Consider the following 16,857-nt stretch of genomic DNA (forward strand, 5'->3'; position numbering starts at 1 on the left):
GACTTCAGATAATTAAGGCAGAAGAATTTCTAAAATCTTTTGGGAAAAAGGGAATCAATCAACCATCATGTTGATGTGTGGAATCTATGCTACTGGGGACATACCATCCGATTCCCGGAGAAATATAATACACACGATTCCGAATACTGAATAGGAAAAAGATTGCGATAACTGTAGAACAATCTATCTAACACTTAGTGCATATAAGTTGCTGACAAGAAAGATTTACAAATCAATGGAGATGAAAACAGTGCATCTCTTAGGTGACGATCGGCTTCGCGCAAGGGAGGGTACACACACAAGAGGGGCAGTTCAGACTTAGTACTGGAAGCAGAACTATAGAAAAATCAAGACACCCTCACCAGATCTGTCGACAGTGTAAAATGGTGCTAGACGTTAGTAATTCACAGATAATTAGGTTCAAGTGACAGGGAAAGTCGGTCAAAAGCAAGAAGGATCAGTAGAAGTGGAAGACCAAGAATGAAGTGTTCGAAATCAAAAATGGTTGAAATGGCTCTGAACACTATGGGACTTAATATCTGAGGTCATCAGTCCCTTAGAACTTAGAAATACTTAAACCTAACTAACCTAAGGACATCACACACATCTATACACGAGGCAGGATTCGAACGTGTGACCGTAGCGGTCGTACGGTTCCAGACTGAAGCGCCTAGAACCGCTCGGCCACATGGCCGGCAAGTGCTCGAATTAAAAAGGGATGTTGGACTGGGTTGCTGTCTTTCTACCCTTCTGTTTAAGCTGTACATCGAAGAAGCAATGACAGAGACAAGAGATAATATCAAAAACAGGATTAGAAATTAGGATGAAAGAGTATAAAATCCGTTAAGAGCGATGCTATCTTCAGTGAATTCAAACAACTGCTGCATGTTATTCTGTGTGGTATGAACAGTCCACTGAGCAGCGATAGTGGACTGAGAGTAAACCGAAGAAAGAGAAAAATAATGAAGACTAGCACGAATGAAATTCCATGAAATTTAAAAAACCTTTTAGTTACCTAGATCGCGGACATATATAAATTTTGAAATGTGATGACTTGACTAGTTTCAGTTGTCAATATAACAAACCTCCGATCTGCGAACAAGCACAGACACACACACAAACACACACACACACACACACACACACACACAGCAGAAAGTCGCCTTAGCAAAAATTTCTTGTTATAGAATTATCCTCAAGCTTACAGTGTCTGAAGGTATACACAAATACAGGGGGAACAACTGAGCACACATCGTAAAAATGTCAGCTTATAAAGGGCGGAACGAGCATCATCCTCAGTATTATCTGAACATGAAATAGCTGCACCTACGTAGTGTTATACCAAACAAAGAAGTATTGAACGTGCCATCCTCGTATAGGATGACAGTTCGACAGAAAGTGGATGTTTTAATAATAATCATAACGTGCCTTTTATAAGAGGCAACTTCAATGAAAAGTTTGGTTGTAACAAAACAACACAAATGAGACTGGCTCTATAGCTGTAGGAAAAAAAGAATCAAACAAATACATAGTAAATAGTAAAAACAAAAAAAATCTTAAGTTAAAAGCTGTGAAAGTATTAAAAAGGAAGAAGATATCAAGCGTAATAAAATTTTAGTTAAACTTATAACGTAATATAGTCATCTAAACAAAAAAGGATCCTGCAGGGACGTTCTACAACAACCTCGAATGAAAAATAGATAATACCGCTTTCCTATTTGCTGATTATGGAAGGAGATCTGTGAAAATGGTGAATCCCAGCAGCCTCCAGTAAACATAGCAGAGTCGTAAGAATGTTCATAGGAAAATTAGGTCACTTGTTAATAATACTAAATGTCCAAAATACAACTTAACAAAGCACTGAATAAGAAGTCGAAAGAGGCTATGCTTTTCGAAACACTTCTGATAGAAAAAATAGAAACTTACTAAAACTTTAACAGGCCTTAAATTACCGAAAAACGCCCAATTATTGTTACTTGACAATGGTCATTTACATACTAGTGTTCTGACTGAAGGTTATCTGCACACTACTAAGAACAATCTGCTATTGCACGTAACACGTAGTATTGGTAAAGTCACTGAATTGGCTGAATTACTTGATCTGTCATTATCTCATAATCATTTTAAATTTAATGGCGAAATTTATCTTCAAAATGTCTGGCTGGCATCTTAGCACCGATTTTCATTAATGAACAGGAAAATAAATTCTATAAAAATACGACGCCTTAAAAGAGAAAACAGTATATTACTATCGTTATGTGAATGATTTTTCAAATTTGTTTTAGGGTAACGAGGTTAACTCAAGTAATTTTGCATCACTATGATGTGCTATGCATCGTAAAATAATTTTTACTTTGTGAATAGAAATTGGCTGCTCAATGAAATGCACTGTACAGCCGAATTAAGGGATCACTTTTTCGAAAACTAATACTTGTCCCCAATTCTGACGCATGTGTCTGAAATTTGCCTCAAAGGTGCGTAAAATGTTCCTCTGTAATGATAAAAAGCGTGACGCTCTACGACATCGTCCTTTGGCTCGACGACGCTTCAGAGACCAAGGTGTCGACACGTACGAAAACAGCCCAGATGTCAGAAGCTCATGTGAGGTGTAAAGTGGGTTAATGACTTCGGATTGGAAGTGTCACAAAATTGAGATGTCACCACAGCCCCTGATATCCATATTTCACGCGTTCGTTTGACGCCTCTGCTTTGGAGGTTAGATTCACGACGCTCAGCTTTAAAATCAACAGGTTTTCTCATGTGTGGCCGAGGAAAACATTTCAGACACACCGCCACGCCGAATCTTAACTAAAAGGTCTCAAGGGATGGCAGGGAGGGTGTCAGTGGAACCGCGCCTTTCCATGGAACTTTGATTCCCACATATTCCGTGGTCGAAAACTACAGCTCGCAGCTCGATGACCTTTTAACAACTTTTGATACTGACACCCTCAGATGTTCAAACCCTTCTCTTTGGACAAACTGGGGCTGCATCCGCATTGACATGATAGCACTCGTTTGGCGAGACCGCAGTTTCTCGCTCTTGTGTACAAGCGAGAAACACTAGGGATTGTTTAAAACCATTTAACGAAATTTGAACTTGATTCGTGGTGGCAGAGAGACCATATGTTTCTTTTTCTTTTTTTTTTTTAGTTATTCTCTTTCACGCCCTCCTGTGGCTTGATCACGGAGTAGTACGACATTGATACATGCAAGAATAGAATGGCAAAAGTTCCTGCTAAGACCACTTCCTCCCCACCCCCCACCCCCACACCACCGCACTTCTGCAAAACCCTAGGTGGCACCCGCCCACACCTACTGACAATCTTAAAAATGTACCTGAGCACAGTTTTTATCGAGTATTAAATGGGTAAGAAAGCTTAATCAGAACTACTTCTTTAGTATTTTTGTGGAACTAAATTAAAAATAAATTTATCGTGTTGTGCTAACGATGCACAACAAAATTTCTAGCCCAAGGACTGTGTGCTACTACTGCTATATTCCTCCAGATTTCTAGACTTCACGTGTAACTGGCAGTTGAATCACCTTCTGCCTCGGGCATGGATGTGTGTGATGTCCTTAGGTTAGTTAGGTTTAAGTAGTTCTAAGTTCTAGGGGACTGATGACAACAGTAGTTAAGTCCCATAGTGCTCAGAGCCACTTGAACCATTTGAATCACCTTCAAGTCACATGATGTGGTCTCCGTTTTGTGCGATCTGTCTTCTCACAGTTGCTGTAAACTTTATTTTGTAATATGATGTGTTGTCAATACAGTAATTTTAAATTTCTTTCGGTGGTAACCAACCATACTCCTGTCACATGTTCTGAATGTAATTTTCTTGTAACTAACACTGACACCATTGCCTGGCCCACGTTTCTTATATAATTTGATTTGATTGTCAAATATCTTTAGTTATTATATTGTTGTCTTTACACACAACTGAAACTCTGCTAGCAAGTATTCCTTTTATATGTTGATCTATGTAACTGTATACATTTGCACACCACCGTCACTTCTTCTTGCCATTTTTGTTTACGTTATGTTACTGCTATGAACGGGGAACAGCCATGTAAGTACTAGTCAATACAAAAATCTTTTATTTCGCTGTCGACCAATTACATAGTGCAGCGATGAGCCATCTATGTTTTCTGTTTGTCTATGGCTTTATTACGCATGGCACATTCATCCTTTTGAGTACTGTGACAGATTTTTACTTTAGATTACGAGTTTTACTGTTGACTATATATTTGTTTGATTCTTATATTGCTGCAGACGTACAATTAGTCTCATTTTTGTTGCACTATTACAATCAAAATGTTCATTGAACTTGCTTCTTGTGCAAGTTATTTTTTGATATGGTTGTTACAGCCACTGTTTGTTTGATTTACGTCTTATATGAGCATCGTATGATTAATTTTTTGTTCATTGTAGCTCCTTATCGTTGTACATAGTTCACATTCGTACATACGAAGGTATGGTACCACAGGACATCTGTTAATGCATCTGGAAATATCTTCCATGATACTAGTGAAAGCTGTAGAGGGTAAAAGTATAGAAACTAAGCCTACTCTGGCGCGGAACTCACTACTTTTGTGTCTGTGTCACAAGGGAGCAGTATAATATCTGATCCCCTGTCACTCCTCCAACCACACCTCTGTTTTATGACCTCCCTCCTATCTCCATTCCTCCTCTCCCTCTAGGTGACATGTTTATTTTGAACCCAGTTTATTACCAAATTTATTATCCTTATCATGTATCTTACTGCTTTTCATCATCATCATACTGCTAGTATTCTACAGCTCATGCCATTTCTTCCTTCCTTTATTCCACTTCCTCTGATCATCCAGTCTCCCCTAGTAGGACTCTGACATCCATCAAATCCTGGACATCTTGACCACAGCTGCTCCCATATCGCCTATGCGTTTTTCTTTCTGCCATGGTCCACTGCCATCACCAGCAGCTGTCCATCCTGTTTTGAAGGCTATACGATTCTATACATTTCGTCTTCACTGAGTTTATTACTGATTTACGACACCAATAGCCTTTCTTATGTTAGTATTTGTTAGACAGTCCAACTTGGAAAACCCAAAACATCGCCTCCAAAAGTCTATCTTTAGTGAAAGCAAGTTGATTACCTGCTGCTTGTTTACTACCTATTTTTCTGTTCTGTGCATACCACTCTTTTCAGCAACTGAATGATATCTCGCCTTTGTGGTCCTTTTTGTTGTTTTATTATTCAAAAGACCAAGCTAAGTCGTTGTTGGTCCTTTTGCACTGCTCTGTTTTGTTATTTACATAATCTTCACTTTCTCCATTTGATGACTTCATGAACCCAGACACTTAAAAAACTTACATCCCTTGCTCTTACTGCGTCCAGCCTCCACGTTGCGTTTAATGTTCAAACCAACCATAAGATACTTTGGTTCTTTCAAGCTAATTGTTAGCCCCCTTTTTCATATTCCTCGTCTAATTTCCCAACCACGTCCTTAGTTTATCCAGGTCTCTTACTGCTATGAATTAGTCAGCAACAAAGAGCAGTGTGTACAAGATTTCGTCCTGCACAGGGACTCCCATGCCTTCACATTTGCTCCTGGAGGTTTTAAGTGCCTCATACGTAGAAATTATTAAATAACACTGGTGCCATTACACATCATTGGTGTAGCCCCTTTGCAACAGGAAATCCTGGTGACGCTGTATTTCCTACTTTGACATAACACACATCGTTTCACAGATCTGTTTGACTAGTTTGACTTAAGTAGTTGACACAACCAGTTATCCACATATGTATCCACGGACTATTTTGTCGTACCATATCATGGGCTCTGAGGAAATCCATGCATACTCAATGAGTTTCTGTTCTTCTGGCAATTGACTTTTCTGTCAGATTTCATGATATGGAAACCCCATCAATACATGTGCGTCCTGATCCAAAACCATTCTGTTCTTCATATATTACACTCTCCATATCTACTAGCCATTACTCCTAGACTGTCTAAGATGAGTCTCAGAGTCTCATTACATTTTTATTAGTTGTAAATATTTATACTACGATTTCGTCATTCACTATTCTAAAAGCATTATGTTTTGCTCCTGTAAATGATAAGTACAAAGATTTTATATTGTCTTTCAGTAACGAAATTAATTTTCGGATATATTCATGCTTGATGCTTGACCCAAGTAACTCAGACTCGTTTTATAGTCTTCTTATTTATTTACTTCAGTTATAGTTCATTGAAGATCCCACATTATTGAGTGATATCTGGTAGATACAAACCATATTAGCTGTTGGCCTTAGAACATGATTTCGAGAAAATTGACAGATGAAGAAGTTCTTCCAATATTGGAAGAATCTGTTGATCTTAGCGGTTTCAGTGATGAAGATTCGGACATCATATCAAATTATAAACATAAAGACAGGGAAGGAAAAACGGTAAATGTTGTCAAGAAGTAAGTGATACATATAATGTAGCAGATATTTTGAACCTAGAAGATGATACCAACAATATTAAAATACTGAAAATGTGTTACTTAGATGTAATGGATTTGAATGGAATTAAATTCCATAGAAGGAAACAAAGGAAAGGAAACATAATATAATAAAATCTCAAGTTGATAAAGTCAAGCTTTCCTTTCAAAACTGTTATAACACCAAAAGAAGCATCTGAACTATATATTTCTTCACATGTTAGAGAGAATATAATGGGTTAAAGGAGATATGAGGAAAAGGAATTTGAGAAGAATTGTATAAAATATGGTAGTGTAGAAATAAAAGTTGTGATTGGTCTTTTGATAACGGATAGTCATTGAAAAAGCAATTTCTCCAACGTAAGAGTGCAAAAATGCTCAGATAAATTCAAGGAATACCGCAATACTGTCGCTGAGGAATGAAATAAATAGAAAATGTTGGGACGCTAAGACGAAATGGTTGCAGGAAAAATGAGAAAAATCGAAAAACAAATGATTGCGGGAAGGACAGACTTAGCATATAGGCAAATCGAAACAACATCCGGTGAAATTAGAATCAAGGGCGGCAACATCAAGAGTGAAACGGGAATTCTCCTCTGCATTTAACAAATGCAGTGGAGAGAGCAAATACATGCAAAGAATACAATGAAGGCTTCTATGAGGGGAAAGATTTGTCTGATGTGATAGAAGAAGGGAAAGGAGTCGATTTATAAGAGACAAGTGATCAAATATTAGAATCAGTATTTAAAAGAGCTTTGGAAAACTCTAGATCAAATAAGGCGGAAGGGATCAACAATATTACATCAGAATTTCTAAAATCGTTGGAGGAAGTGGCAACAAAACACTATTCAAGTCGGTGTGCAGAATGAATGAGTCTGGCGACATACTATCTCCTTTCGGAAAAAAATCATCCACACAGCTCCGAAGACTGCAAGAGTGTACAAGTGCGAGAATAAATAGTATCACTCGAAATACACAAGTTATGTCACAGTCACAAAGATGTTTCCAGCTATTCAAAAAATGCTTGATTTAGTATAATTCCAGTCTTGAATCACAATACTTATTTGCAGTCAAGTAATTAATTTCGGTCAATGATGAACATCTTCAGACCTGGACGAATACAAGCTCATGGATGTAGCCTAATTTACAGATGCACTACAAACATCGCATTGTCTTCAAGTGCATGATAATCAGGTATGGATATGTTATATAGTTGTTTATAGTGTTTCCCACTCTACACTCATATAGTTAGGAATGCATCTCTCAATTTGGTTCTTTCTATGTGCTTATATTTTTCTAGGTCTAAAAATGATAATTACAAGTCGAAGTTAATTACCTGATTAGAAATAAAGATTGTGATTCAACATTGGAATTATAATAAAGCAAACTAAGTACAGAGTTGCACATCATGTGACCAATATGATGCATATATTATAATAATTAAGATAAGGTATCTGAAATAAAAAGGCATCCATGTTATGACACTGGATCGCAAATTAGTTGTAAATAAATAATGGATAAGAGCACAAGTGAGCTACTGCGACAGGATTAAGTGTGGAGTAGTCATGTTATGGTAGTGGGTCATAAATTAAAGCCATGAAAATAATTGTGTCATAAACTTTGCTTAAACAAATGCTGTATAACACCATAAGTGAGTAGTTTGCTTATGCAAAACACCAACCAATTGTCCAGCCTCTGGACTGTCAACTGCAGCTTGTAGCTGAAGGAGATCACTTGCACTTTCCATAGCAGAATACTGCACGAGCCTATGAAATCATACGATACTGAACTGACACAGGTAAGCACATTACCACATATTCTTTTCACTGGCAGGAGGGTTGTGTAAATATTTTATAATCCGTAACACACAATCTCTAAAAAAATTGTGTAACACAATAATACTAGCTTAGACAATAGTAAAAATATGATTTCATGACAGAAACAGTTAATACTCCGCAGCCTTCTAACTACTGAACTCACAGAAATGTTAAATCCAGAATTAGACTAATGTCGGTTTTCGCGAAGTCCATTCTTTCAGTGGTACATGTATGAATCGAACAAGATGAAAGCTTAGTGTTTGGTATAATAAAAAGTACTGTATCTCACACTTAGCAGTCATATACTATACACCTATCTACTGACACATTTGCAAAAAGGAGAGGGGTGGATAAATATGTTATCTAGTTCAGAAATCAAGTGTAGTCTTTTCCGCCGTTTTCGTCAGTTTCGAGTATGGCAATCTGGAATGTTTGGGTAAATATGTGGAGCCCTCTGACTCGGATCAGGATGTACCTTACCTTTCGCCCTCGGCGCGCAGCCCTGCGCTGCTGCAGGAATAAGTCTTCGTCGTCGAGTTCTGTTTCAGAGCTGAAGCCGCTGCCCTCATCGTCTGGCAGCCACGGTTTCTGCGCATCGCGTTCTGCAACGACACAAAAATCATACTGCAGATTGCTTTTGCAACACATGGAGCTACAGATCACAGGATTCTTAAGTAAGTCAGAAAAGAAAGTTTTGTTGCGTTTTGGCTGGGTGGCGCCGAGGAGTAGATTCATCCGCATGACTGGGGAGGTTTTTTTTTTCATCTGCACATGGTGTCTCTCCCCTTCCTTACCTTGTGTGAGGATTATGTGCGAAGGGTATACGTTGACTACAATGGATTTGTATGTATACTGTGGTGTTGTATTGTTTCATGATGAGAGAAGGATGCGGGGAAAATTGTTGTCGACACATTGCCTTCTCATCTCGACTATCACTAAGAGTCCACTGACCTTAATACCACATATTACGGATGGACCACCATTACAGTGTCACAAGCCCTCACTCTGTCAAACACTGTGGGGGACTTTGGAACGTAATCCAGGCTATTAGCGCAATAGTCTGATCATCAGAAATGTCACGTAACCACCTCTCCTCTCTTTGCCAGTTAAATATGGCTGTGGAACATCTACCACCAATGACATTGAATTATTCTACCTCCTTGTAGAGTGCCAACGAACTTGTGTGCACTCTTTCCGCTGTCAATCACAGTGCGACACTCGTCTGTACCTGAATCAGTTATTCGCTTGTATAATGTTAATCCAACTTGAGTCGAATGCTTAGAATTGTTTTGCTGTTGATAGTCCTTGCGCTTTGAATGGACTCAGACATCCCATCACGACCCATGAGCCTTCCTGCGGAGGCATGTCAAATGTAGATCAACGAGATTGAAAGCCGTACAGTAGGAACAAAAGCGTTGGGGAGGTATCTGTGGAGAGGCAATATTAAGAAGTGGTACCTGAAGAAAGTAAGCAGCCATTAGTACACTTAAGAGAGCATTTATCTGGATAACTGACTAGTGTGATCTTGTGATATTAGCTGTGGAATCTGCTATGAAAGCAAAGTGAAACAATAGCCGCTATTTTACCAAGGTCAAGCAGCTCAACTGTATACGTAAATGTCAACGGCATCCTTTTAGTGATAATATCCCGCAGATGAATTACTTCTCTATGCGGACTCAGGGCGAGTAGTGATCAGGTGGATGTCGCCATAGAGAAAAAGGAAAACTGATGTATTACGTGGTGGAATCTGAAATGCTCTATAATGGCACTGGCAAGACAAACATTTTTAAGAAGGCATTTGTTTGCAGTATAAACACAGAGAAGTGAAAGGTGGACGATAAACCAACAAGGTACCGAAATTTTTTGTCTGTGGTGCCGCTGGAGAACGCTCAAGATCACATAGCTGGTAGCGTAAGTGATGAGGCACCGGTACTGAGTCTATTTAGGAAAAAAGAACTTGACTATAAGAAGAAATCGCTTGATACAACACATACTGAGGTATGATGCAATCTTCAGTTTTTTTATGGAAGGAAATGTTGCGGTAAGAATTGCACTGAGAGACCAATATTCGATTACAGTATGCACTTTTCAATGGGCACAGGGTGGAGTAGTAATGAAGGTACGAAAGACTTGTGCCTTATAGATTAGCATGGAGAACAGCATCAAACCAGCCTTCGGACTAAAGTCGACAGTAGCACAACAGAAAAGGCAAGACTGGCACAGAAAAAAAGAGGGCTTTCCTCACTATGAAAAGTCCAGCTGTATCGAACATAGGCTTTAATTTCGGGATACATTTTTTGGGGAAGGCTACATGTATGTAAGTTAATCATTGTATGTAAGTTAATAATCGACTGGAAGAAAAACGGAAAGCTGCGCGGTATTAGCCGAGCGGACTAAGGCTCTACAGCCATGGACTGTGCGGCTGATCCCGGCGGAGCTTCTAGTCCTCCCTCAGGCATGGGTGTGTGTGTTTGTCCTTAGGTTAATTTAGGTTAAGTAGTGTGTAAGCTTAGGGGCTAATAGCCTTAGCAGTTAAGTCCCATAAGATTTCACACACATTTGAACATTTTTTTTGAAAAACGGAAAAGAAGAGCATTGAGGTGTTTGACATGCAGTGTTATAGAAGGATGTTAAATTTTAATTGACTGGTTAGATATGAGTTGTTTCTCCACTTAAACGGCGAGGTGAGGAATATGTGGAAAAAACTGACAACAAGGAGGGAGAAGATGTCAGAAAATGTTCCGTAACAACAGGGAATAAATAAATTTCTCGGTTTGGGAAGAAAGAGATTGCACTCTGATTCTAAACACCACTCTGTGATAAGTAAGCTGCAAAGAGGAAGTAGTCGTGATGGACTGGTGTCGTACATCATATGAGCCAGAAGACCGATGAAAACATCCGTCCCACACCGCCCCAGCTTTGCCCTCGCACGTCACCCAACTTCTCCCACAAAGAAAAATATAAGAAGTACTTACTATATACGTGTTGGGAACCGAATGAAGGACATCCCATTAAAAAGCAAGCAGTGTGCTCCGTCAACATTTTCAAATCCGAGCTTTTTCTGCTGGCTAATGATGTGTAGCCGATAGACTTAATACCCAATCTCACTTCCTTCCCTCTGTATTCCTGGTGTGTTTTATTTCTTCTCTTAAATTGTGTTCAGAGATAGTCTAACACAGGTTACTTGTTAGCGGACGTTATCAAAGGCTGCCAAAGAGACTAGTATAGTAATTTCACAGGATGTCATAGTGATTGTTGAAGCGTGAGAACAAACACATCTATACAGCTATTCTATCTATCCCACACAGAACGTATTTCATGTACACTTAACAGAATCGTCCATGTTTGATGATATTACTCCATGACGCTAAAGCTTTTTCTATTTATTGTACATCCAAGCCAATACCATTGCTATAACCTCAGGTTAAACACGGTGGAGAGTAATTCTGGTAGATAAATGACGCCTCCTTAGCATACTATGAACGGGCACCATTGTTAGCATGTAAGGCTCTTGTTCGACTCTGCAGCCAGAAGATGAAATGCATTGGCGACCTGGTCTAATAACGTAGGCGACAACTGCTACATTTTAAGCAGTTTTTCGACGTTTAATAGTAGAAATAATAATAATGATGATAAGAATAATCTCATTACTCGTTCCCAGCCCGCAGCATAGCTCCATAAGAAGGACTGCCCATCGTTATAGTAGCACGCGCTGTGCATTGTCCGGGTGCGAGTTAATAACGAGGTCGTGGTTGACAGGCAAACAAAGAGGCGCGGTGTGCCGCCGCGACCTGCGGCCGGCAGCCTGGCAGGGCTGCCAACTTGGCAGAGCGCCAGGCTCATGACGTATCCGCCCCCTCTAAATGACGAACGGGGCCGGCAAAATTTGCTTGAACCAGCTTGGTCAGTCTAGCTAGTTGTTTGCATCCTCCGCAGTGTGCAGGTTCATATTATAAATCGAAAGTGAGTTTGAACGGAAAGAAGAAAGGTATTGTTCATTCTTTCTGTGGTAGTTTGTGTGTGTGTTTGAGGGTGGGTGAAAGAGTTGCAGGAGTGACTAAAGTGGAAACTTTGGTGGACACCTGGAGTGCTAGGATCGGTATAAGGTGTCAGGAGACACATCCTAATCACGTGATAAGGAAATCATGTAACAGGAACTCAGACGATACTTGCCACAAATGAAATTCGCTGACATAGGCCTAAGCAACTTAGGAACGTATAGAATGTTATGGACTGGCGCTTGGAAACGAAAGTCTCGGAATCGGCGAAGTTGGACAACTATTTGCGTTTTACTGACGAGAGCACCTGTGGAAAGTGAATGAAGAACAGAGAAGCCACCAATTCGAGACAAAGTGTTGGATAATGCCTCATTAGGGAACGTTAAGGATGGAGGCGGCGGTATATCTCCTGACAGAGTACAATTTTGGTACATGCACAGATGTTTCGGTGTGTATCAGCACTCACTGTTGAACATGGGGCACGCAAGCTGACGACACCCGTATCTTGCCATGTTGTCCAAACATTATCTTGTAGGAACATGATAGTGGGCTGCCGTTGATAACTCGGCCACCTGATTTGAGGCCGATGCAACACATCTGGCATGCTCCACAAAACCCCGGGACGTAATTTGCGGATACTGCGTGATCTATGTGTAAACATGTGGTGCCACATAGCTCCGGGAACCGCAGGAGGAATTACCCAATCAATGCCAAGCAGAATAACTGTTGTATAGGATTCCAAACGCGGAGGAAAACGTATGAAAGATGTGGTCATAAATTTTTCGCTCTTCTGTGTTTACAAATTACTGACGGATAACTCAAAGCCTCAACGAAGCAGTTGTGTACAAGTTGTTCACTAAAGTTGACAGACTGACACATAATTGGTGCCTAGTGCAAACAATGACAGATGAATCTAAACATAAATAAACGACATGGAAGATAAATAATATGTATCGAGGGAAACAGACGAAATGCTCCGAAATCGTTTGATTGTGTGATCTACATCTGAACTCATTCGCAGGCCTCAGTTATCTACGCTCGTATACTGTCTGTCGAAAACGTTCTGAGATTGCTTTTATTCCTAGCGTACAAGCGAAATCAGCGCAGCAACTACGGCGGCAACCTGAACTAGCAACTATAAACAACAGATGTTCATTCGACCAGTCAGGTGTGAGCAGGCAGTGATGAGCAGTGGACGTGCGGCAGTAGTACGTCAACTTAATGTGTCGCAAATCGCACTGGCGCCAGAATATATTCAAGAAGAAAAAAGTGTGCGCTAGGTTTGCCTGGCACGCGTTGACTCCTGAACAAAAAAAAAAAAAAAAAAAAAAAGCGAAGCTTAGGCGCTTGCTGCGATGTGATGGAAATGCAAACCACGGAGAATTCTTTTGTGGCAATAATCGTCACCGGTGATAAGTTTTGGCGCTGTCAGTGTGAACCTACCACAAATCGACAAAGTGCGGAAATTTCTTTAATGGAAAACGTTTTCACCACGTAAGAAACATTCATACTTATCTGACGTGCAAGTTGAAAAACACCCCAAAGAAACTCTTTCCTGACAGTTTCAAATGGTTGTATGAACGTTCTGTGCGTTGCAATCAAGTGGTGGGAAGCTACGTAAAACATCTACCGCACTAAAACAACCATTTTAACATTTCTCTAATTTCATTAATCGTGTGTTCAATCTTTTCGGATTGACGGTGTATTTGAGGAGTTATTTAAAGGGACACGATGACATGAAAGTAACTGTGTCGAAATCAGATGTGCAGGCTCACATTTGTTGGACGAATCCTCACAAGGTCAATTCACGCAAGAGAGATATTGATTGCAAAACTTCTGTTCGACCAGTTTTAACGTTTTGAGGATGGGGCTGTGAGTCTTTCGATTAACGTACGAGGTAGAGGAGATTCAAATCAGGGCTACACATTGGTCGCAGATTTGCTTAACCAAAACATGAGTGTCACATATTACAGTGGGAGACAGTCGTCGTGGAGCCGAGAGCCTGTTCCTAGGATGCCACGTACATTGAATGAGAGATGAAGTAATTACCACATACGCGAATTCGTTGTTAGCATGAAACGAATAAATGGTGGATCAATACACAGATGTATACGAAAAAAATGGGAATAGTTGGGAACACTAAGATCCAAAATTGAACCTATAAACAGTTAGATGCCTCTGGCCCCTGTATGTTCACAGTATTCCTCCATGTTTATTAATAACTCTTCACGTGTAATAGCTAGCGGTTTCCTTGTCCACTTCGCTAAAAAGTATGTAGCGCTATATAGATTCCCATTCGCCTTCCAGCGTTTATACCTTTCTGAATGTTACCCCTTACCATATTTGCTCGATGTTAAGCAATCTCATTACAGTTACATTCCCGTGGCGGCCGTATTTTTCAAGAGTCCTGTGTGCAACTCCCGTTATCTTGTTAGTGAGTTTTTTTTAGAAACGTTGACATTCTTCTGTATATCTGCGGCAAGAAGTATTAAAACTATGGAGGTGAATAAAACTATGCATAAGAAAATATAAAATCTAATTTCTAAATTATATTAAAATAAATCCAAAATATAGAAAAGGTGAATTTACAGAATAATTGCGTTAAGAATTTGCAGCTACATCCAACCCACTGCAACGAGTGCACTGCAGCATAACAGCACGTAAGGTCCGTGCGCTGCACACCGCAAAGCTTGGTCAAATATCTGCCATTGTTATTTGTGGTCTCGTGTGACCCAGTTCTTTCCGCCCTTTAGATCTGAACTATAGAGATGCAGTTACAGAAATTCGAAATATCTTATTCCCCCTTGTACGCATGTAATATATCGGGTAACTACAACAGTTTATCGTCGAGGTACAGGCCTTTTCTAATTGCCTTCTGGTCTCATGATATACGAAGCATATGACAGAATTAAAGACCTGTTGAACGGTAAATATAACTGTCCACAGTAACAGGCTAGAGCAATAGCACAAAAGATATTCCCCTTGCACGGAACTGAACATTACTTCTGTGTGTGAATTACGGTCCGTTAGCCGATAACTACACGCAATATGTCATAACACGGCTGAGATTTGCCATGAACAGTGTGCTCGTGAATTTAGAAAAGGCGGTTGAAATAGGCTCAAGAAAGTAACGTGTGGATGAAAATATAATCTCAGGCTTCAGTAATAACTGATCTACAGTCTCGATTACTTTTTAAACTGAGACTTGACATTTGAAATGACTGTGCAAATTTAATAGCAACAGTTGTCTTACTTTACGATAAGACCACGAAAATGACCTACACGGCCCACAAATTTAGAATTTCGATTGGGTCTCTTTTCAGAGTGCAGTCAATTAAACATGAAAATTGTTGTCAACCATTTGAAACTACTGTCAACATTTATTAATGTACTATTACAAAGCAGATGATTTACACTATCTATCCCTCAGCCTATGTATAGCGTAGAATGGTATTCAGACGAAAATACAAGGCGGATAAAAATCGCAACACCAACAAGGAGATGAGCGACATAAACGAAAGTTGGTAGTCTTGTTTATACCAATGTAGGATGTCGTCTATTAGGCGACTAGCGTGAAGTCCGAATAGACGACATCCTACATTGGTATAAACAAGACTGGCGCTGGTATCGCGACTAGGAGGATGCAGATCAGTTTTGCTCTAAATACACGCTGTAACGGTAGTGAGCGTTAGTTGCTTTTGAGATTGGACGTGGTGAGTTGACGTTGCTCAAGAATGCCCTTAAGGCGAAAAAGACTCCATTACCAATACCTTACTAACGTACGACGTTACGAGGAGGTGGACTTACCTTCAACGATATTGCAGAATGACTTGGCAAGGAAGCAACTATTGTTGGCTGGCAGCGGTAGTCAGAAGAAGGTATGGTCGCAGGAAGATCGAGCTCCGGACGGGCAGTCGACGCTACCTAGAGGTAAGAGATCCTGTTCGGCGCATAACTCTGGCGAAAGTACTGCATCTGGAGCAGCAGTCTGAGCAGTAGTTGGTACCATAGTGACACAACGAACTGTTTCAAATCGGTTACTTCAAGGACTGCTCCGAGCCAGACGCCCTGTATCGTGCATTCCGCTGACGCCAAAAATGTCGCCATTTGCGACTTGAGTGGTGTCAAGAGAGAGCTCATTGGATGGACGGATGAAGGTATGTTGTGTTTCCTGATGAAAGCTAGTTCTGCCTTGGTACCAGTGATAGTCACGTCTTGGTTAGAAGGATGCCAGTTGAGGGCTGTAACCAATCCGTCTGTGCGTTAGACAAACGGACCTAAATCTGGCGTTATAATATGGGGGAGCGATTTTGTAAAACAGCAGGAGCTCTCTCGTGGTTATCCAACGCACACTCACCGGAAATTTGTTCGTCAGTCTGGTGATTTGGCCTGTTGTAATGGCATTCATGAACAGCATTCCAGGGGGTACTTTCCAACAAGATAACGCTCGCCCACATACCGCTGTTGTCACGCAACATGCTCTACAGAGTGTTGACATGTTGCCTTGGCCTGCTCGGTCATCCGATCTGTCTCCAGGCGAGCGCATGTGGGATATCATAGGACGATAATGCCAGCGCAT

General features: G+C 40.3%; 1 protein-coding gene across 3 annotated transcripts in view; it reads right to left on the bottom strand.

Annotated features, from left to right (window-relative positions):
* The window catches only part of LOC126466578 (serine/arginine repetitive matrix protein 1-like), a 636,028-nt gene that overhangs the window by 79,776 nt on the left and 539,395 nt on the right, over positions 1 to 16,857 (bottom strand). For all 3 annotated transcript variants that reach the window (XM_050096398.1, XM_050096396.1, XM_050096395.1), the window contains exon 6: positions 8,761 to 8,882. In XM_050096398.1, coding sequence (XP_049952355.1) covers positions 8,761 to 8,882 — 122 coding nt within the window. The remainder of the gene's footprint in view (positions 1 to 8,760; positions 8,883 to 16,857) is intronic.

The sequence above is a fragment of the Schistocerca serialis genome, chromosome 1, assembly GCF_023864345.2.
Source record: "Schistocerca serialis cubense isolate TAMUIC-IGC-003099 chromosome 1, iqSchSeri2.2, whole genome shotgun sequence".
Lineage (NCBI taxonomy): Eukaryota > Metazoa > Arthropoda > Insecta > Orthoptera > Acrididae > Schistocerca > Schistocerca serialis.